At 52.9% G+C, this 20917-nt stretch overlaps 1 protein-coding gene across 51 annotated transcripts in view; it reads left to right on the top strand.

Annotated features, from left to right (window-relative positions):
• Srcin1 (SRC kinase signaling inhibitor 1) overlaps positions 1–15301 on the top strand; it is a 67025-nt gene extending 51724 nt beyond the window's left edge. For 19 of the 51 annotated variants that reach the window (XM_087573914.1, XM_087573916.1, XM_087573915.1 and 16 more), the window contains 6 exons: positions 972–1126; positions 1339–1491; positions 2052–2174; positions 4341–4895; positions 5749–5895; positions 11946–15301. In XM_087573914.1, the coding sequence (XP_087430040.1) occupies positions 972–1126; positions 1339–1491; positions 2052–2174; positions 4341–4895; positions 5749–5895; positions 11946–12080 (1268 nt within the window). In that variant the 3' untranslated portion in view covers positions 12081–15301. 51 annotated transcript variants of the gene reach the window in all.
• The last annotated feature ends 5616 nt before the right edge of the window (positions 15302–20917 follow it).

The following is a 20917-nucleotide window of genomic DNA, read 5'->3' as shown; positions in this document are numbered from 1 at the left end:
CCCCTCCAACCTCTGGGTCATTTCTACTGGCCGTGGGTAGAATTTAATGGTGGGACAGGCCTGGTATAGTCTTCAGGCGCTTCCCACGTGATGCCTTCTGAGTGTGGGTCCTAATGATTTTGCGGCAGTTGCAAAAGACAGTCATTCCCTCTTTACGAAGAGGGCAGACTTCAAATGGTTATATAATCTGTCCCAGGCCACATTTAATGTGTCCCTAGAACAAAGGGGCTAACTGCATCCTTCCTGAGCAGGGCGGGAGCTGTACAGTCTGAGAAGGGAGGAGAGTGCTTTCCACTTAGAAATGGGCAGGCTCTCCTCAGGCAGTGAGTGCCTTGGGGGGGAGGGGCATCATGGTGGCAAGCCCAGAGGAGGTGTGGCTTTGCCTGAACGGGGTCCTTGCTGGGTCTTCATACAGAGCCAGTCTGAGAGGTTGTGGACGGTGCTGAACTAGGAACTCGCACTATTTGGGTTGGTGGAAAGCCACAAGAGAATCAAAGGCAAGGGTGTTATGGTTTGACTGACCTTTCTGTGGGTTGCCATGGAAACCAGGCTGGAGGAAGGCAGGGTGGGAAGCAGGACGGGCTCCTCAAAGAAAGGAAGAAGCTCTGAGTGTGGTGGGGCTGGGGAGCAGCTGCAGCCATGAGACAGATTAGAACGACGCAGAGTCCCAGGCTTGAATATGCATGAACCTCGTGGGTGCTGAGGTGCCCATGCTTGGTCAGCAGCTCCGGGCAGAGGGCCTCTCAGGTGCCTCAATGTTCCTGGCTCACAGTCAGCACTGAGCAGCTGAGCGCTGTTGGAAGAAGAGGTGCTGGGCGAGCCAGTGGCAGGCGTGGGGAGATGGGAAAGAAATGGGTCCTGCCTTCCTCCGCGTCTCTGAGGACAGAAGCCTCTTGGTCCTTCCTGGAGGAATGAGCACTCGTGGACACTGTGGCGATGGGTTCCTGATCCCAGACCCCCACTGCTTGCAGATGAGCTCACAGTGCCCCGATACCGCACAGAGAAGCCCTCCAAGTCGCCCCCGCCACCCCCTCCCCGCCGGAGCTTCCCTTCCTCGCACGGCCTGACCACCACTCGCACCGGAGAAGTGGTGGTCACCAGTAAGAAAGACTCAGTCTTCATCAAGGTACAACTCTCGATTGGTGGGGTTCGGGGGACTTGAGAGGGAAGCTTGAGGACGGGAGTTGGCCAGCACAACCCAGCTTGACTTCCAGCCTGTGTGTGTTCTGATCCCACAGCAGGCCATGGCAGGGTCCGGGGTGGGTCTTCCTGGAGGGGTGTGGTGAGTCTGCTGGAGGGAGGGAAGGACCTGAGCTTGATAGGCGCCTGGCTTTACAGAAGGCTGAATCTGAGGAGCTGGAGATCCAGAAGCCTCAGGTGAAGCTGCGTCGCGCTGTGTCTGAGGTGGTCCGCCCCGCGTCCACACCGCCCATTATGGCCTCGGCCATCAAGGATGAAGACGATGAGGAACGCATCATTGCTGAGCTGGAGGTGGGTCAGGCTTGACTGAACGAGGCCCCAGCCAGGCCAGGTTATCTCACAAGCCTTGGCTAGCCCCAGGACTCGTTCTTATTAGCTTCCATTTCCTCTCCACTGTGAAGTGGAAAGAGAGCCTAAAACTCTCCCTGGTAGGTTGGAGCTTTCATTATAGATTCTCCCAGGGACCTCAAGACTCGCTATACTCTGAAAGGCCCAGACTTGCACATTCTTACCCAGACCCCAGGCAGTGTTGAGGACGGCTCGTGCTCCAAAACCCTCTTACCTCAGTACTCTGAGGCCAGAACCCTGGAGACCCTCGTGCTAAAGGGCCTAGCATTACTATGAGCCACCGTTCATAGGGTTCCCAGAAATCTCTGCTCTGTGCCGGAGTCCCTGGATATCAGGGGCCTTTGGTAGAGAGACTCGAGGTCCAGCAGGTCAGTGACAGTGGTGAGGTGCCAAAGGGTATGACACAGAAGCCCATGGCCATCCTGGACCATTCTCCCATAGGTGCCTAGGTACTCAGCTAGCACCTGGGTCCTCCAAACCCGCCCCTGCCTTCTGCTCCCCAGGTGTTTGAAAGAAGTTCAGTCTCTTCCCTCCCCCTCACGCCCCGCCGCCAGCCGATCCCCACCTTGCTGTCCCCCCAGGACTTGGGGTCCCCTGGGGGCTCAGCTCTGGGCTTCCCACGGAAGGTAATGGGCCTCCCTGCACCTCTCACGGCTCTCTCTGCCTGTTCCACCACAGCTTCCTTTCCGCATCTCTCACGCTAACCTGCCACCCATGCCACCCACGCCAGCCCCTCTGTCACGGCCCCAGCTTCACGCCCGTGGACTCACCCTCCTGCACACGCCAAGGGGGTGCACAACTGTCCCTCCCCAAGGTTTCCTGAGGGTCCTCCTTGGAGACTGCAACCTGGGTATTTGGTGTGACCCAGGAGTTCTCTTACAAGCCAGCTTCTGTCTGGCTCTTGGGCGTTTTGTTCCCATTAACAGCCTGAGTTTAGGCTGGATCCAAAGTCTGTGAGCTGTCTTGGGGCCAAGATTGGAATTTGGACCTTGTTCAGGAACTGACGTATGGTCCGGCTCAACTGACCTTGTCTCGAGAGCTTGCCTGATACCTGCCTTATATCCCCCGCTCTGCTGCACACGCCAGGGAAGGAGCCCTGCTTCTCCCACTGGAATCTATGCCTTGCACTGGGGAGTCAAGGACAGACCAGGGAGATGGCTTTCCTAAACCTCTCCCTGCCCTGTGACCTTTCTTGCCGCCGACGGCCGCGCCACCGTGGTCAGGGAGCTTGGAATGAGAGAAGCCATGGCCTTCCTTGGCTGCTGGTTTTCTCTTCAGCATCAAGATGTTCTTCTCTCTAACTTCAGCCCTTGCTGCTGTCCTGCTGCACTTATTCCCTTGTGGGAACATGGCGGGTGGGCCTGCTGTCTGCGCTCCAGGGGCCTGTGCTTGAGGAGGGGGGTGGAGAAAGGTCTGGGCATCTCTTCCTCTGCTCTGCCAGGTTGGGGTAAGAGGACCTCCGTTCTCAACTTCTCGTGCGTGCACACACGTCCCCTCCTCTTCCCTGTGTGGTTCTTCCCAGCCCACAGTGGGGTCCATGATGGCCACCAGCATTGCGGCCCAGCTTGAGGCCTGGTGGTCTTTGGTTACCTGGCAGGGGAGCAGACAGGGCATCAGATGGTGGACAGTGCTGTGTGCAGCCCCAGGAGTCTTCAGGGGAGGGACTGAGCAGTGTGAAAGGGACACTTCCTGACTGGCTTTGTCCTCAGCACCCAGCTCTGCTCCTTTCTGATTCTGAGGCTCAGTTATGAGGGGACCCAGCAGGCAAGGCCCTTTCCCTGGCTTCCCCTCTGCATCCTGAGATGCTGTCGGGCAGAGGAGCCTGTGGAACCGGGGCCCTCCCTGCCTTCCCTGTGTGCACCCCACTTCCAGGTAAGCAGTGGTGGCTGGGTGGTTTGCCTTGGGAGGTGGAGGAGGGGGTACTGAGCTTGTCTAGCAAAAAGAGCACTGGACTTGAACTCAGGCTATCTGGGTTCGAATCCTGGCTCTACTACTAACTGGCTGGCAAGGTGTGAGTTGCGAGCTACGCCTCACCTGTGAAGTGGGGACCGGGAGAGTGACAATTGTTTTATGAATTCCAGAAAGCATTGAAGATGAAGACATAGGCTATAATGTCTGACATGGGCTGGTACTTAGAGTTCAGGCAGAATTCACTCGGGTTCACAGGGCCTTGGCCAGAGTCAAAGCCAAGGTACTCACACAGAAATGGGTGCCTCGCTAGAGCATTACTCAAGGAACTGGCCACGGCCAAGCTCCACCCCTTCAAAGCTGAGTTCACTGGGGAAGGGCTCGCAGGAGTGAAACCAGGAGCCCAAGGTGAGGACGATGGCCCATCAATGAGGTGGAGACTGGGATTTGCTTGCTCTCTGCTCACGCAGCTGAAGCCTTGGTTATTTCATTCAGTTCAACCAGTAGCTTGTATTTGCTCAAATGATAGCAGACACTTAATAGATTCGTTGATTCGTCTAACTTGCCGCACAGCCCGATTACTGTTCTGTAGTGCCTGCGATGAAGCCCAAGATTTGCACTCAAGTTTAACCCCGGTAGTGGGGAAGGAACACACTCTTGTGCTTCTGTAGGAAGCAGGAGGCTACGGATTACGAGGGATGGAAAGACACCTGCACTCTAGGCTCAGCTTTGTCTCCAGTATTGGGTGACATCGTCAGGATGTTCCTTGACTCAGTTTCTCCATCTGGGAGAGGAAGGGAGTGGGCTCATCTGTCTCAGCCTCGTCCCAGCTCAGGATTCCTCCTGCAAGGGGTCACATTCTTCCTCGTTTTCTGTCCCTGCAGGCTGCCTCAGGGCCCAGGGTCTTCTGTGTCCCCCAGATCATCCTGACGGAATGCACTTCCAGCTCTCCCACTCTGCCACAGACCACCTTAGAGGAACTGGGTCCCCAGGCAGTCCCCACACCAAGACCCCGGACCCTGGCTGGCAGTGGGAAGACTTGGAATGGCCCACAGGCCTTGCTGGGACTAGCAACGGAAGTACTCTGGCCCAGGAGCAGCTCAGAGTCCGGAAAGGAACCAGCAGTTCTACAGAGCTCGCACAGTACAGAAGCCAGAGTTCTCTGTCTCCAGGGACCATCTCCGGATGAGACCCAGAAGACTTTTCCTGTTGAGACCCACCTGGAAGAGACCCCTCAGAACTCTGTATGTGACATTCGAGCTTGCAGTAGGGGACTGCGGGGCATCAGCTCAGGCTGCACAGAGCAGGATGCTGCCCTGCTACGGATGGACAGCCTGGAGGAGACACTCCAGGAACTAGAGACCACCCTGAGCGAGATGGGCGCCAAATCGACTATGCCGTGTCCAGGCAGCCCCCAATCCCTACGTCCCCACCCCCAGGTGGCTGCTACTCCCCTCCTCTCCCCTGCTGTCTTCCTGCTCCAGCCTCTGGGCTTGCAGAGTTGGGGAGCAGGGCCACAGGAGCACTGCCCACCTCCCTCATCCTATTGTCTATATTTCAGCCTACCATGCTCTGGGAGCCTTCGTCCAGGCCAAGGCCTATGGGCAGAGCCAGGGGCGGCCGGGAAGCCGGCCCACCCAGGACTCCGCTCTCCTGCTCAGGCATGAACCAAGGGGGCTCTGTCCCTATCTGCTCTCTGTAAGCCAGAGAATAAAGCTTTCTCCTCTTCTCCACCCCTTCCCCCCTTCCTGTCTCTGTCTCTTTCTGTCCCTGTCATTTCTCTGCTTGCGCCTCTGGGTTTCCCCCTGGGGAAGGGCTATACATGAGGGGGTAACTGTAGGAGGTAGATGTGTTCATCTCTGGAGGAGATTTCTCTTGTTACCGCCTACTCTGGGGGTGGGTGGGCCTAGGGATGCTCTCTTATTAGAGACCCCTGTCTCCTATTCCACCTGTGTCTCCTAGACCAGGATGGAATCCTTTGCTGGTAACTGAGGGGTCCTAGGGCCTTCCCTTAGAAGCAACTCCCTAGGAAGGTACCAGCTGCCCCTGCACCACTCAGGAAAAGTCATAAATGAGCTCTTAGCCAGGACAGGGCCTGTTCATCTACTGCAGGGAGGCCTTGAACCTGGACTCAGAGGGGACTTAAATCTTGGATGGTTACGTAGAGTCAGGGAGGGATCTCCAGGCCTCCAAGAACCTCCTTAAGGAGGTCCTAACCCCAGAGACCCCCTCCCCTGTGCTTAAAGTTCCACACAGGACTGTCCCACCCCAGCCCTGTCTCTCTTTCCACAGAGTGGTGGTGGCAGTGTGCCACCCATGAAGGTGGTGACTCCCGGAGCCTCTCGGCTGAAGGCGGCCCAGGGTCCAGCAGGCAGCCCTGATAAAGGCAAACACGGCAAGCAACGAACGGAATACATGAGGATCCAGGCCCAGCAGCAGGTGAGGGTGGGATACCAGGCACCCAGGCCCCTGGAGGGCTGTACACCAAGGCTCTGCTATATGCCGCTGTCTTAAGATAGTTCTGATCTTCTGATTCCCTCCATTTCTTTCCTCATCGCGGGCCTAGTGCTTTGGATCTGGTATATAGACACGAGTCTCTGGACTCACAGCCAGTCTCCTGCTCAGCGTTAGAGGAGCCTCACCCCCTTCCTTGCACAGGGCCTGTCCCTATACAGATTCACTTCCTGCCCCAGTGGTTGGGTCCCTTCTAAAGCCTGCCACACAGCCATCTTACCTCTGCCCCTGTGCAGCGCCCCCCCCCCCCCCCCCCGCTTTGCACAGTTTTTCAACTCTCAGTTCAGGAAGAAGCTTTCAGCAGGCACATTTCGGTGACGGGTCGGGGCGCACAGCCTACAACGCCCATCCAGTGTGCTCAGAATCCCGCAGACGTAACAACCCGCTTGGATTTGTAGGTTTGGAGTTGACAGAATTCACCCATGCTACTTAGAGCCCTGGAGCCTGCTCGTGAGATCTGCCGGGTCAGAGTAAAGGAGGGCCCTGGTGGTAACAGCTATTGAGAGCCCCTCAGTGCTCATGCTCAGTTCAAAACCTCTCCTGAGGAGCTCTTAGTGCCAGGCCCGCTTGGGGTCCCAGGTAGGCCTTGTTCTGTCCAGATAGAAATCCAAAGTTCTGGCGTATTAGGCTAGGGATGGCCCGGGATGGCCATGAGGGTCAGCTCATAGCAGGAGAGAGACTCCCCAGTCCTGTAGAGCGAATGACATTAGAGCTAAGACGGAGACTTAGCTTCCTTAAAACCCCTTCCACCGTAGGCCACAGATAGCCCTGGGCAAGACCTTGTCTACTTTCTGGCTGCTAGGGAGACAAGCATTCAATTGCCCCCCAGCTTTTCTTCCTCAGCCCCCACTTGTTCGTGGTCCCCAGACTCACCCAGTGAGACCCATTCCCCCAGTTCTTTTCTGTGACTGAAATGGGTAAGGACTTCTTGTCTGGGATGCTGGTGGTGGGGGTCCCCTCATTTCACGCCCAGAAAACCAGCTGATAGCCAATGGGGTATTTACTCGTGTCAGGCACATCCGGTGCCTGTTTCACAGCAGTCTGAGGTAGAACAGGTGAAGAGGCTGAGATGGGATGGGAATCTGACACCTGACAGACCTCTATCATGCATATGTCTGCTTCTGCCCAGGCAGGACCCCTTCCTATCCCCCACCCACCACTGCAGCTACACCTCCCTGTCCTTGCCCTGTCTTGTAACTCCCTCAAAATCCAGGCCCTGTTACCTGCTGTCCTGTGGGTCAGCTCCATACATTCCAGGCCTGACCCTTCTCCTCAGCCTTCCCTGCTTCCTACAGGGCATAGCAAGGCCTCCAAGGACCATGCTAGCTCTTTCCTCTTCCTCCTGGGTACCGTGGCTGTTTAGAAAATTCCCCATATCTATGCCGCTGTGCAGCCCTTCCCTGGCTTGGTAAACCCCCTGCTCTCACATCAGCCCCTCCCCATCCTGGGTCCATTCTGAACCTCGAAAGCTCATATGAAACTTTGAGCTAGACAGAGCATCTTCTTGTACGCCCGTGGTCCAAGAATGGTCTTCTGTGGAGGAAAGTCTACTGGAGACCTCTGTCCTCCCGCCTCAGGTCCTTGGATGCTGAGGTAGAATCCAAGGTTCCACAGCCTCGGGAAGGAGGAATAGGAATCTATGAGAGAGGGGAAGGGGACACCCACCCAGCCACCCTGCCAGCCAGATCGGGTGTCACAGCCAGGTCACCACATACCTGGCCTGCCTGGCCACTGAGTGAACTCACCTCCAGCCCCTCTCTGTCAGTGGTCCCAGCTCTTCCATCGTCACAGAGTGGCCCCAGGTGTAGGCCCCTAAGGAAGCATCACCCAGCCCCTAAACCCCACAGCTCCTGGACTCCACTGGGTCCTTCCTGCCCCTCCCAACCCAGGATGGACCCCATTCCCACCCCATTGTCCTTTGCCGTCCACTCCTCTCACATGTGCTGTGGCCAGGGTCTCTCTGCTTTCTGACAAAGTGAGACACGCTTCTTAGGAAAAAAAAAATTTTTTTTAAATAAAGAAAACAATAAAGGAATCGATGTGGGGAGGTTTGGCTCAGTGGAGGATTGCCTGTCTAGGAGGGGGAGAACCCTGGATTTGATCCCCTAGCACTGTAGAAAAACAAACAAACAAACAAACAAAAAAAACCCCAGAAAACAAAACCAATGCAGTGTCACTACGGAAATGTGTGGTCTCCTAAGGTCATCTGTAGCTGCCGTTTTCTCTTATCGGTTTTCTAAGACCTGTGAGGACTTTGTAAAATGCATCTCTGATGAATGCTCACACATAGCAGATAAAAGTCTATGCCCACAAACCCTAGCTTGAATCTCGTCATGGCTGTCCAGCCTATACAGCTGGGCCTCCCTTAGGCTCCAGTCGGCGTGAACACATGCTCCGGCCACTGCATGTGTCCCTAAGACAAACTCTGACTCAGTTTCCCAGTCAGACCCTGGCTTAGATTCTGCCTCAGCAGCCTAAGTAGGTGGGATGAAAGGCCTGTGGCACAGTCCTGGCCTTGAAGCTCTGATACCAATGAGATTAAGAGAACTAGACATGGTGGGGAGCCCCTGAGAAGTGGTGGGGACCTGGGACTCAAGTATAGGAAGACAATTCCGGGACAGGCACGCATTCCAGCGGACATGACGGAGGCCTGGGGGTGCCAGGAAGAGCCCTTGAACGTTGTTTATAGGATCTCTGGTGGGTGAGGTGGGAACTGGATTCCATCTTCTTAACCCAGAGGTGAGGGATCAAGGGCTTGGTGTAGACACACAGCTATGGAACCTCTGTAGGTCAGCCACTTACTCTGTCTCTTTTAATGGCTCTCGTGAAGAGCCTGTAGTTCAGTACCTGCCAGAGTGCTGAGGGAATTACATCAATGCTGAGACCAGAGACTAATGGTAGCTGGCGCTGTAGGCACGCTGCAGGGAAATTGAGGGGGTTCCAGGAGAGCACTGTTCCTGACTGTCTCTGGGCGGCACCAGAAATGGCCTGGCTAAGGCAACCAACTGGGTGTGAGGCTCCAGTTTAACTTAACCCCATTTGGAACTGTGAGTCAGGGCCTGGAGGGACAGGTGTCCTACAGCAGCCTGAAGACCAGATGCACTATGGTCTAGCAGCAGCTGCCACGGCCTCCGGGTCTAGAAGTGTCCCACTTCTCCCGGAGGAGAGCTGAGTCTCTCTGAGGCTTCTGTCTTGTCATAAAGCTGGGGGAAATTCTGCTTCTCTTATCAGAATCAAGACCCATGGTGTAGGGAGGGCTTGGAGAGATGGCTCAGTGGTGAAGAGCAGTTGCTACTCTTGCAGAGGACCTCCATTCAATTCCCAGCACCCACACAGTGGCTCACAACCACCTGTAGCTCCTGTTGCAGGAGATCTGGTCCCCTTTTCTGAACTCCATGGGCACCAGGCATGTATGTGGTACAGAAGCACACATGCAGGGAAAACGCACATACATAAAATAAATCTTTAAAAAAAAAACCCACAAAACAAACACACCAAACCTGCCCATTGGCAGGTGACATGAAAGTGACAGAAACCCCTAGGCCAGGGACTCTGGGTGGCATAGAGTTGCCAAGTGAAGCCTTACCTGCTCCCTTTGCTTCAGCAAATCTTGTGTAGAGCTACAGCCAGGGTGTCCCCAGATGGATGGAAGCTGGCTTTTTGTTTTGTTTTATTTTGTTTTGTTCAAGACAGGGTTTCTCTGTGTAGGCTATCCTGGAACTTTCTCTGTAGACCAGGCTGGCCTGGAACTCACTCTGTAGACCAGGCTGGCCTGGAACTCACAGAGATGCACCTGCCTCTGCCTCCTGAGTGCTGGGATTAAAGGCCCACCCCAAGGTTAATATTCCATTAACAGGCATGTGTGTGAGCCTGAATGAGCGTATGTGCACCCATGCAGCACGTGTGTGCAAGAAAGGGTATGAGAACCCCTCAGTCTAGAGTTACAGGCAGCTGTGAGCTGCTGTGCATGGAGGGTGCTGGGAACTGAACCCAGGTCCTCCTCGAAAGAGCAGCAGACACCCTTAACCACTGAGCCATCTCCAGCTTGGAGAAATAACTTCAAGTGGGAGTGGATAAGGAGGTGGCAGAAGGGATGGTGGGTGGACGGCAGGCTGAACCCAAAGCAAGTGGCAGAGGACACTTACGTGCCTATTTTATGAGTTTGTCCCCAGGGTTAGGTACTACTGGGGTCAAAGGAGAGCAGAATCATACCTGGCCCGCGGTGGTGGACACAGAATACTGTGGGATAGGGTACTGACTGATGATGTGGGCCACAGTAGAGGAGACACTACTGAATCCATACGCTTGCTTAGACTCTGAGGGGGAGGCATTGGCTGCCAGCTACGGCTTAGTGAAGCCTATATGAGTCACGGATGGGCCACTTGATGGCTGCTTGATGTCAGGATCCTCTGGAGGGCAGGTCACTGGGGGCCACACGGTTCTCTTTTCACTCTTTTCTTTCTTTTTGGTTTTTTGAGACAGGTTTCTCTGTGTAGCCTTGGCTGCCCTGGAACTCATTCTGTAGACCAGGCTGGGCTGGAATTTGCTGTCTCCTTATCTTAGCCTCAGATTTTCAAGAATTACATAGTCACATCAGGGTTTTTGTTTTGCTTTTTTTTTCATTGTATGACAGTTGGTGATTTTCCTGCACGTGCGTCTGTGTGACGGGGTCAGGTCCTTTAGAGCTAGCGTCACAGGCAATTGTGAGCTGCCCTGTGGGTGGTGAGAATTGATCCTGGGTCCTCTGGAAGAGCAGTCGGTACTCCCAACCGCTAAGCCATCTCTCCAGCCTTTTGTTCCGTGTTTTTTAATCAAGGCTGTTCCTTTATCACACTGATGGCTGAACTCTAGGTGAGTCGCTGGTTATAGCTGCAGGCTTCGAGGCTTCCTGATTTGTGTCACCCTCCCCCAGTAATGACACCTGCTAAAAATGCACATGTCCCCCTAAAAGTAAAGATGACTCTGAAAGGACTCCAGCTGTGTGACGCATGCCACAGAATGTCCCCTGGAAATGACACAGGTGGCTTTTTTTTTTTTTTTTTGGTTCTTTTTTTCGGAGCTGGGGACCGAACCCAGGGCCTTGCGCTTGCTAGGCAAGCGCTCTACCACTGAGCTAAATCCCCAACCCCCGACACAGGTGGCTCTTAAGTCATACTTTGGAGGCCATGGTTCCAAAGAATAAACCTGGGGGACGAATAGAAAAGAAGTAAGGACAGTGTGTGCACGCGTGCACACAGGGGGCTCTGACTGGGAGACTAGCCTGGGAGCACAGCTTGTGCCTCAGAGAATGGTCTCCAGTTACCCTTAGGGGCACTTGGGGCTTTGCGGGGGTGGGGTGGGGAGGTGGGGAGCATGAGCATGGAGGGTCACAATGGGGACCCTGAACTGGGAGGGATGGATGCTGGTGGTGGCAGGTGGCTACTCCCTGTTCCCAGATGGGGCTAGCTCACTCCAGCTTACACCAGGGGCCTTCTGGTGAGGACTGGTCTCCCACAGGGGCCAGAAGTGGAACTTTTATCGCTGGGCTGAGCTACTGACCCATCTGATCCTGGCTTTAGATGCATCCCTGTTGCTACTAACCATACACTTCTTCTCCCTCCCTCACCTGCCCTCCCACCCCCTGTCCCTTCTGCCTGTCCTGGGCTGGGTCTCTCTGGTGTCTCTTCTGTCTTCTGCCTTTCCTCTCTCAGTAACCATGGACTGAACCCACACCCCACTCTGCTTTCCAGGCCTTTGATCCAACCCCATGGCTCCCCTCAATCTTCTTTGTGCCCTGCTGACACACTTCCCTGCCCCGTTCCCCCAGTTCAGAGGAGCGTCCTCTCCAGCTGCCCAGCCCCTCCTGGGTTCTCGCTTTTGCAGTTAGTTTTCTCTCAGCCTTGTGGAGTTTCCCCATTTTTCAACACTTCAGCCAGGAGCCAGCACGGAGGCTCTCCTATGCTCTCTCTGACCCCTGACCCCTGTTTTTGTTCCAGGCCACTAAACCATCTAAAGAGATGAGCGGTCCGAATGAGACCTCAAGCCCCGTCTCAGAAAAACCCTCTGGTTCCAGAACCTCCATCCCTGTATTGACTTCCTTTGGGGCAAGGAATTCTTCCATCTCCTTCTAGAAGCCCCTCATGCCACCACCCCAGCCTGCCCCTCCTTTATTCCTGCCATCGTCCCTCCTTTCATGCTCTACCCTCTTCACTCTCTCGCCTGAAGGGTTGCAGGGGGCATGGCCCTCTGCTCTCTCATCTCCTCTTGGTGTTTTTGGTTTTTTTAAGCGATTTCCTTTTAATTATCTTCCTTTTCCTTTTTCTTTTTTTAAAGAGTAAAAGAGAAAGCTAAAAACCAAACACACCAACGTCCCCTCACTTCCTGTTCCCCAGCGGGCCTCTGCTCCGCCCACTTCCTGTCATTTTCCCCCTTCTGCTCCGCCCACTTCCTGTCATCTTCTTCCCCTCTGCTCTTTCACCCTTTCCCCCCACCCCCAAGTCCATCCAAAGTTCCCACCTCCCCTAACTTCCCAAGAACACTTGGAACAAACTCTGAGCCACGGAGACTTGGAGCGGAGCGAGACCCCCTCCCATTTACTGGGTTCCTTCCTGGAGGAACAAATGGACAAGGACTGACTCAGCGTCAGGCTGGACAATGGACAAGGGAGACCCTGGCCTTGGAGACGCCCCACTGTCTGTCCAGCCTTCGAAGAGACAGAACTCTGCTGCTGGCCTGTGGTTTTTCTTTCGAACCAGGGTGGGCCTGGAAGCAGGCCTAGCTGGAGGGGATTCCCAGAGAAGAGGCCAAGGCTGGGTGTGAGGAGGGAAGGGGGTGGGGGGGACACTAGGTGCCAGGGGAGAAGCTGGCTCACTGCTGCTCAGTGTCCGGCTGGTGCTAGCAACAAATAGAAGGAGGTCCCCAAGACACCTGTTATGGAGGGTGCTTCTGGGGACAGCCTGCCCCTGGGGTTCTGCCTTGGGAGAGGGCAACCCTGAGAGGGGCAACTGGTACTTTTAGTTCCCTAATTTAGCACTTTAAATGCCATTAACTTATTTTGTGGGGGTGGGGTGGGGAAGATGGAAGGGCCTAGAACTATGTTTGGAGGGTGGGAAGGGTCTGCTTTGAGGGATACAGGGAGAAGGGTTGGGTGGGTGCAGTAAAGTCTCTGACCCCTAGGGGGAGCAACTTGACCTTCAGCCAGCCTCTATGATTTGAGGGTTTTCAGGGAAGGGGTGAGATGTGACTTGCCTGTAGGGATCTGGTGACCACTCGTCAGGTGTTTGAGGGTCCCCAAGGCAGAAGAGCCAGCTAGTACTCCAGTCTGGATACCTTGCAGGGGTCCTGCACAGGGCAGACTGACTTTTGCGTGGGTCCAGGAGTCAAAGGGAGAGGCTGACTTGGTTCTGGCCTGGCCCCCAGCAAGTACAGAGGGGCCAGAGCGAAAAGGATTACGGAGAGGGCTGGAAGGGTGGAGGGGGTCCCCTTTGGAGCACAAAGCAGAGTAAGCACAGAGATGTGGTCTTGGGACTAGTCCCACAGTAAGCACAGAGAGGAACCATTGAAGGGACAGAACCCCAAGACCCTGGAGCCCAGCAGGGGAGAGCCAGTGGCAGCTGTTGACGGTTTGGGGAGGGAGGGAAAACTGGGTTGTGTTTCTTTTCTTTGATTTCGTTCGTTTTTATTTCTTTCTCTTTGTTTTATTGGTTTGCTCTTGTTTTCTAGCTTTGAATCATTTTTGTACTAAGGCAAGCAAGCCTTTTTGAAAAATAACAAAAGAAGAAGAAAAAAAAATCCCTCCCAGAAAAAAACAAAACGAAAAAAAAAAAAACAAAAAACAAAATAAAAAAAACCAAAAAAAGCCCTAAAAAATAGAAAAAAAAGGACCTCACAATGATGCAATTACTTTTAATTGCAAGTAACTCTTTACATTTAAGTGAAGTGTCTTAACATTTTATATTGTTTTAAAAATATATTTACATATTATATATAATATACGTAATATAAATATATATAAATATTTAAAAAAGAAAAAAAAAAAAGAAAACCACAGCACACTCTCCCTGGCCGCTGTCTGGCAAGGGAGGGGCTGGGGACAGGCGTATGGCCTGGTGTCCATAGTCCCCGTGAAGCAGTTTGGTTTGATTTGGCTGTACAGAGACCCCTGGCTTGGGAGGGGAGGGGGAGGGCCCCTCCACTCCATTTCTCTTTGCTTGCTACTCTTTGCTTGCCCCCACACCCGCTCAGCCCTGTGACCTGAGTCTGCGCCCCTCCGTCATTGTCCTGAGTTGAGTGTCCTTCGTGGAGAGAGGGGATGCCGGAGGAAGTGACCATCCACGTAGGGGCTGCCCCACGAGCTCAGGCAAGGCCCGTGGGATTTGCGTAGTTCTAGTTCTTCGATTTGGTTCCTGCGCACGTGTGTCCTGGAAGGCATTTGTGTGGGTTTGTGTGCACGTGTGTGTGCACGCTGGCACAAGCCTACATAACTTGTGTGTGCACATGCATGGATTGTGTGTGCATAGGCCAAACTTAATATTGTATGTGGAAGCCTTGTACATGTATGTGAACATCACCTGCCTGGACATCACAGCATGATTGTGTGAGGAGAGCCTTGGGAGTAAGAACATGTGTAATGTGTGTGTGGACGTGCCTGGCTGTTCTTGTGAGGCCCACATATGGATGGGTACAGTAACCTTAGCTGTGGGTATGGTTGTGCAGGCAGGTGTGTGAGAGGGCCTCTGTGTGTGTGTGAGTACTCGTGTGCATGTGTGTGCGCGCGCGCGTTCCATCATCCCTGCACCACTCGCCCGGCTCCCCTCCCAAGCTCCGCCCCCACCCGCCTTCTCAAAGCCCACAGCACGTCAATCCCCGCCCCCTGGCCCCCAGGCCCCCAGCTGCATGCGCCTCGCCGCTGTCCATCAGTGTGTGCTTGACAAGAGAAACTGCCACATCGGGGACCCTGTACCTGGTCCCCTCACCCCTGCCCGCTGTGCTGTGTTACTCGCATGGGGGGGTTCTCTCTGCCCCCTTCCACAATATACTGTTTCCCTAGGGGCCTCGGGGCCAAGGCTTTGAGTGAGGTCCCAAGTGGGGTCCCCCAAGGCCAGCCCGGCTCCACACCCACCCGTCCACCCCGTAGGGCCTGTGTTGGTGTAGAAGTGATGGCTTCTGTGGATATTGTGACCTCTGTCAGTGTAACTTGACAATTTTTAAATGGAAAGGGTTGCTGTGTTTTCTGTCTCTTTTTTAATGTCCTTCTTTTCTTCCCTACCTCCCGCTCTCTTCCCTTTCCTTTTGGTTTTTCTAGCCGAGTGTTGGGGCTTTAATAAAACTTGTTTCCTTTTTCTCTCCGGGATCTTCTTCCTGTGGGCTGTGCCTCGTTATTTCACTGGGACATGGAAGGAATTGGGGGGAATGGCAGAAGGGCAGAGACTCACTGAAGCCAGCATGCTGAGTCAGTGGGCATGGCACTGAGAAAGGACAGACAGGACAGGAAGCATGGGGCTAGCATTACCCAAGGCACTTGATTCCTGATGCCATGGGGAAGGACACCGAAAATCTTTTCCTTTTCTTTTCTTTTCTTTTCTTTTTTCTTTTTTCTTTTTTTCCGGAGCTGGGAACCGAACCCAGGGCCTTGCGCTTCCTAGGCAAGCGCTCTACCACTGAGCTAAATCCCCAGCCCATCTTTTATTTTTTGAGACAGGGTTTCTCTGTGCAGCTCTGGCTGTCCCGGGACTGGCTCTGTAGACCACTTGCCTTGACTCAGAGATCCACTGCCTCTGCCTCCCTGGTGTGGGATTAGAAGCATGTGTTGCTGTGTCCAACTGATCCCATTGGTTCTAAAGAGTCAGCTCCAGACTGGATGTCACAGAAGACCCCATGACCGCCAGTGAGATCCTGGGCATCTTTCTTGTGTCACAAAACCATCGATCTATAAACAATTTGATTTCAGCTCCACCTGGTCCCAGTGCTAGTTCTTAAAGGTCAGATAACCTGAAGCACTGCCATATTGGGTTTCAGCCTCTGGGCTGCACTGGGAGGGATGACCCCTGACTCCATCTCAGACTTCTGGAACTAACAGGAACTCACATGAAACACCCAAAATACATGACACGAACATGAAGTGTACCTGCTACCACAGTATGCAGGCACGGGCCACATGTCCTGCTCAGGGTTTCAAAACTTAAGAATTCTGAAGGTCTTGTCACAGTTCCCACACATTCTGTCTTTGAGGCTTCCTATATTCTTGGCAGAGGCCTAGTGTTACCAGATCTTCCAGTCAGTCCTTGGTCACCTCTGTCCCATGGGGTAGCAGGGTCCTGAAGCTACAGACTCCCAGCCATTTTTGGAATCCTTAGCATTGTTCTAAGGGTCACTAGCAAACCTGAGAAGCTGCTCACTGCTGCATGAGTCACCTCCAGCCATCGCCCCTGAGTCAGACTGCAGTCTACCTAGAGGCTATTCCTGTGACTTCTAGAATGTCAACAGGCCCTGTTGTCAGTTTCCGGTTGTATTCCTGGAAAACAAGGAAGCAGCAGACCCCTCCTTTTATCCCCTCCCCTGCCATTTTAAAATGAACACATTTAGCCATCACCCTCTTGCCAGAGGTCATGCCAGGCACCGTCCTCACCCTTTCAAGTGACTCTCCTTGCTGCTGTCCCTAGGTAACCCCAGGGCCAACTGTGGCCTGTGGCAGAGGAGCCAACCAGGAAACGGGGGTGGGCGTCCACAAACTGGCAGGCCGAAGGCACTGGAACAAAGAGACAGCTCTTTAACTATGGTGTTGATGGGCAATGTGGACCTGCCCAGGATGACCAGGCCCTAGGGTCCCCAGATTGGGGACTATAAGTATGGGGAATGGGGGCTGGAGAGATGGCTCAGAGGTTAAGAGCATCCTGAGTTCAATTCCCAGCAACCACATGGTGGCTCACAACCATCTGTATTGAGATCTGATGCCCTCTTCTGGCCTGCAAGCATACATGCAGGCAGAAAGCTATATAATGTATACATTAAAAACAAAAACAAAAACAGAAAAAAAAAACCAAACCAAACAAAAACAAAAAACAAACAACAACAAAAAAAAACCCTTAAAAGCCCCTCTTTAAAAAAACAGAAGAGCTGGTGAGATGGCTGCCAGTCAAGTGCCTGTTGTACAAACATAAAGACCAGAGTTTGGATTTCCACCACGCATATAAAACCCAGGCAGTTCAAATCTGTGACCCTAGGGTAGGAGGAGAGGGTGTTGGGGACAGGTCCTCAGAGCTCCTGGCCAGCCAGGTTATCCAACAGGTAAACTCCAGGTTCAGTGAGAGACCGTCTCAAAAGAGTTAGCAATCAGAGACACGTACCTCCCTCCATATATATGGCACACCCAGAATACAAACACAGAATTTTAAAAAATGACCATAAACTTCCCAATAACGGTGAATCTGTGAGTTGGAGGCCAGCCTGGTATACATGGCTAGCTCCAGACTGCCAGGGTTACATAGTGAGAGCCTGTCATCATCAACAACAAAAAGGGGTGGAGTTGGGAGTGGGAGGTAAGCTTGTGAGCCCAGCACTTGGAATGCAGGAGAAGAACCGATAGGAATTAAAGGAGATTGTGAATTTGAGGCTAGCCTGGGATACATGAGACTCTGTCTCAGGAGAACGGAGAAATGGCTTAGCAAGTAATGGTAGAACCCACGGGAGAGCACTGACTCCTGCAAGTTGTCCTCTCACCACACACGTGCTGTGCCCCGCCCCAGTAAAATCTGTAAATCAATAACGTACCCCCCCCAAATGAGTAACATGCCTACAACCTGAGTATCTGGGGATTGGGAATGTGCGCTAAGGCAGGATGCTCTAGAGACAGTCTGGTTTACAGAGAGAAACCTTTTCCCAGTAAATGAAAGTCAGACAAGGCTCACACTTTGTTTGACTTGGTGCAGGGAGCGTCCTTGAGTCAGCCTAGGCTATGCTGTGGGACTCTGTCTTAACAAAACCAACCAACCCAACAAAATATAGCTCTGTGGAGCTAGGCCAAAGGCAGGGCTGGGGTGAAAAGTAGCCTTCCGGTTCTAGGAAAGAAGTGAAACCCAAGTAACTCAAGGAGAGACTGGTGGGGGTGGGGGATGGGGAGGTGCGATGGGCAGGCTCATGGGCCAAGAACAGGAAATTTCATGTCTTCTAGGAGCTGTGGCAGGGAGGGGAAGGTTTCTTACCTTTTTGCATGTTATATTTAAGTGTATATGTTTCGGGTGAGGAGAGGAGTGTGTGTATGAGTAAAGGTTTCTGAGGAGGTCAGAAGAGAGTATCGGATACCCTGGAACAGTGGTTATGAGCTGCCTCATGTGGTTGTGGGGAATTGAACCCTGTCCCTCTGCAGGGGCAATATGCTCTTTGGTGGGCAAGCATCCAAGACCTACCCAGTTGCTGCAGCTTTCATGGCTGTGGGTGACAATCCAGTGTCTCAGGAGAGGAGAATGGAGTAACAGGGACTTGGGAGTGATACCAAATGATGGTCCAGAAAGAAACCTAAGACTCCCTCCCTCCAGTGGGTGCTATGCTGATCACTGGCCACTCACCAACTACTTTAGTTGAGCTGGATAACCATGATCTGGTCCTCACCTATGGCAGAAAAGTGGTGTGTGTGTGTGTGTGTGTGTGTGTGTGTATGTGTGTGTGTGTGTGTGTGTGTGTGTTTACTCCTCCCCCTCAACATTAATAGTTCCTACAGAAACATTTCTCAGGAAACAGCAAACTTTATGGACAGGAGCACAAAGTCAGAGCGTGAAGCTTGCTTGCTTGCCTTTACGACTTACTCCGGTGTTTCCCGTGCCATGAAATTCCCATTTAACACCCACAGCGCAGTGGGCTTTAGTTTGTTTGTGGATGTGCAGCCAGCACAACATTCTAATTTTAGAATATCTCCGACACCCACAAAAAACTCTGACCCCCCCAACTCTCACCACACATTTCATCTCCTTCCTCTGTGACACCCCATCCCGAGGGAATTACTCATCTCCTTCCCCTGTGGGGGATCCTCCGAACTTCCCAGGGAAGGAATCACACAGCAGCCTGGCTTCTTTTCTGCCACCCTGTTTGCAAAGGCAGCTGTGCCGAGGCATGCGGGCGGGTGTGAACTACGTAGAATTGTGATTGTGTGTCCGTCAGCTTTGGGTGGATAGCACATGGATGTCCAGGTAGCAAGCGTATGTCTGGTGACAGCCGTGTGTGCCACAGGGTGTGTGGAAGTCAGAGAACAACTTTAGGGACCAAGTGCCTTCCTCGGACCTCTATGTGGGTTCTGAGGGTCGGCCCAGCGACACTGTCCTGAAGCAGCACCTCTGGGTTCCGTTCCCACCAGGCCCCTAAGAAGGTTCTAGTTTCTTTCTCCACATCAACTTTCTGTCGTCTATACCCATATTGGTGTCTTTATTTTTTGAGTTGAGGTCTTTTTTTTTTAAGACACGTTTATTTTATTCATGTAAGTACACTGCAGCTGTCTTCAGACACACCAGAAGAGGATATCAGATCCCATTACAGATGGTTGTGAGCCACCATGTGGTTGCTGGGATTTGAACTCAGGACCTCTGGAAGAGCAGTCAGTGCTCTTAACCGCTGAGCCATCTCTCCAGCCCTTGAGTTGAGGTCTTATATATGCGAGGCTGACCTCAAACTCTCTGTGTAACAGAAGCTGATGCTGAACTTCTCATCCCCCTGCATCTACCTCCCAATAGTTGAGATGACAGGTGTGTACCACCCAACCCAGCTTATGTGGTCCTGGGAATTGAGCCCCATATCTCCAGCCTCTGAACTATCTAGCTTGGTTTTTTAAAATGTATCCTTTTATCTTACCTGCATTAGTGTTTTGTCTGCATCCACAGCTTTGTGAGGCTGTTGGATCTCCTGGAACTGTACTTACCGACATTTATGAGCTGCCACATGGGTGCTGGGAATTGAACCCCAGGTCCTCTGGAAGAGCTGCCAGTGCTCATAACCACTGAGCCATCTCTCCAGCCCACGTGGTTTCTTTATTCTAAGCTTCCATTTTAAAAATGTGTTCTGTTTATTGCTGTGACCAAATACCTGACAGAAACAACTTAGTAAATAAAAGGTTTATTTTGGGTCACAATTTCAAGGGAGTTTTAGTCCATCATGGTGGAGGACACAGTGACAGTGCAGCTGGATGAAGGAAGACACAGAGGCCCTGCTGGAATCAGGGCAGTAGGGCCTCCAAAGGCTTCTGGTGACCTTCCTCCGCAGGCAGGCCCCACCCACTTCAAAACAGTGCTAAAGTGAGTTGGGGACCAAGAGCTCAACATCTGAGCCAGAGGGAGACCATTCAGATTCAAACCATAAACCAGGCATGGTGGCACGCATCCGTAATCTCCAGCACTCGGGAGGCTGAGGCAGGAGAACTATAAATTGAGGCCAGCCTGATCTACACACTGAGTTGCAGCCCAGCCAGGGCTACATAGTGAGACCCTGACTAAAACAAAATAAAAACAAACTCAAAGGTTTGCTCCAGTGTAGTCCATCCCCTCCGTCCAGTGGTGAGTGTGATTCAAATCACACTTTTTGGACAACAGTTTCGCAATTATTGCCTTGTGCAGTGAGCTGTCTTTTAAAGAGAAACAAGAAAAATACAATGTTCCTCTATTCCCCACCTCCACCGCATTTATTCTCTTGGTTGTGTGGGTTCAAGTTACCATCTAGTGTGTTTCCCCTCAGCTCAAAGGTCCTTCCTGCCTGCAAAGAAATGTTTTCTTATCTTCGTTTGACCTTCTCATCTTTAGAGTCTCTTGCTGTCTGCAGAAGGTCACCCTGTGAGGAGGGAGGCCCACCCCAACCCTGTAGCTTCTCCCAAGATCTACCACTTAACAGGGTGACCTTGATAAGCCACATCCTGCCTCAGTACCTCAGCTTTCTCACCCCCAGAAAGGACACAGTGACGCCGAGCTGAGTGTTGGAGGTGTGGTTTAGGGTA

The sequence above is a fragment of the Rattus norvegicus genome, chromosome 10 (genome assembly GCF_021556685.1).
Source record: "Rattus norvegicus strain SHRSP/BbbUtx chromosome 10, alternate assembly SHRSP_T2T, whole genome shotgun sequence".
Taxonomy (NCBI): Eukaryota; Metazoa; Chordata; class Mammalia; order Rodentia; family Muridae; genus Rattus; species Rattus norvegicus.
The sequence above is the reverse complement of the archived record's forward strand: the minus strand, read 5'-3'. Positions and strand labels throughout refer to the sequence as shown.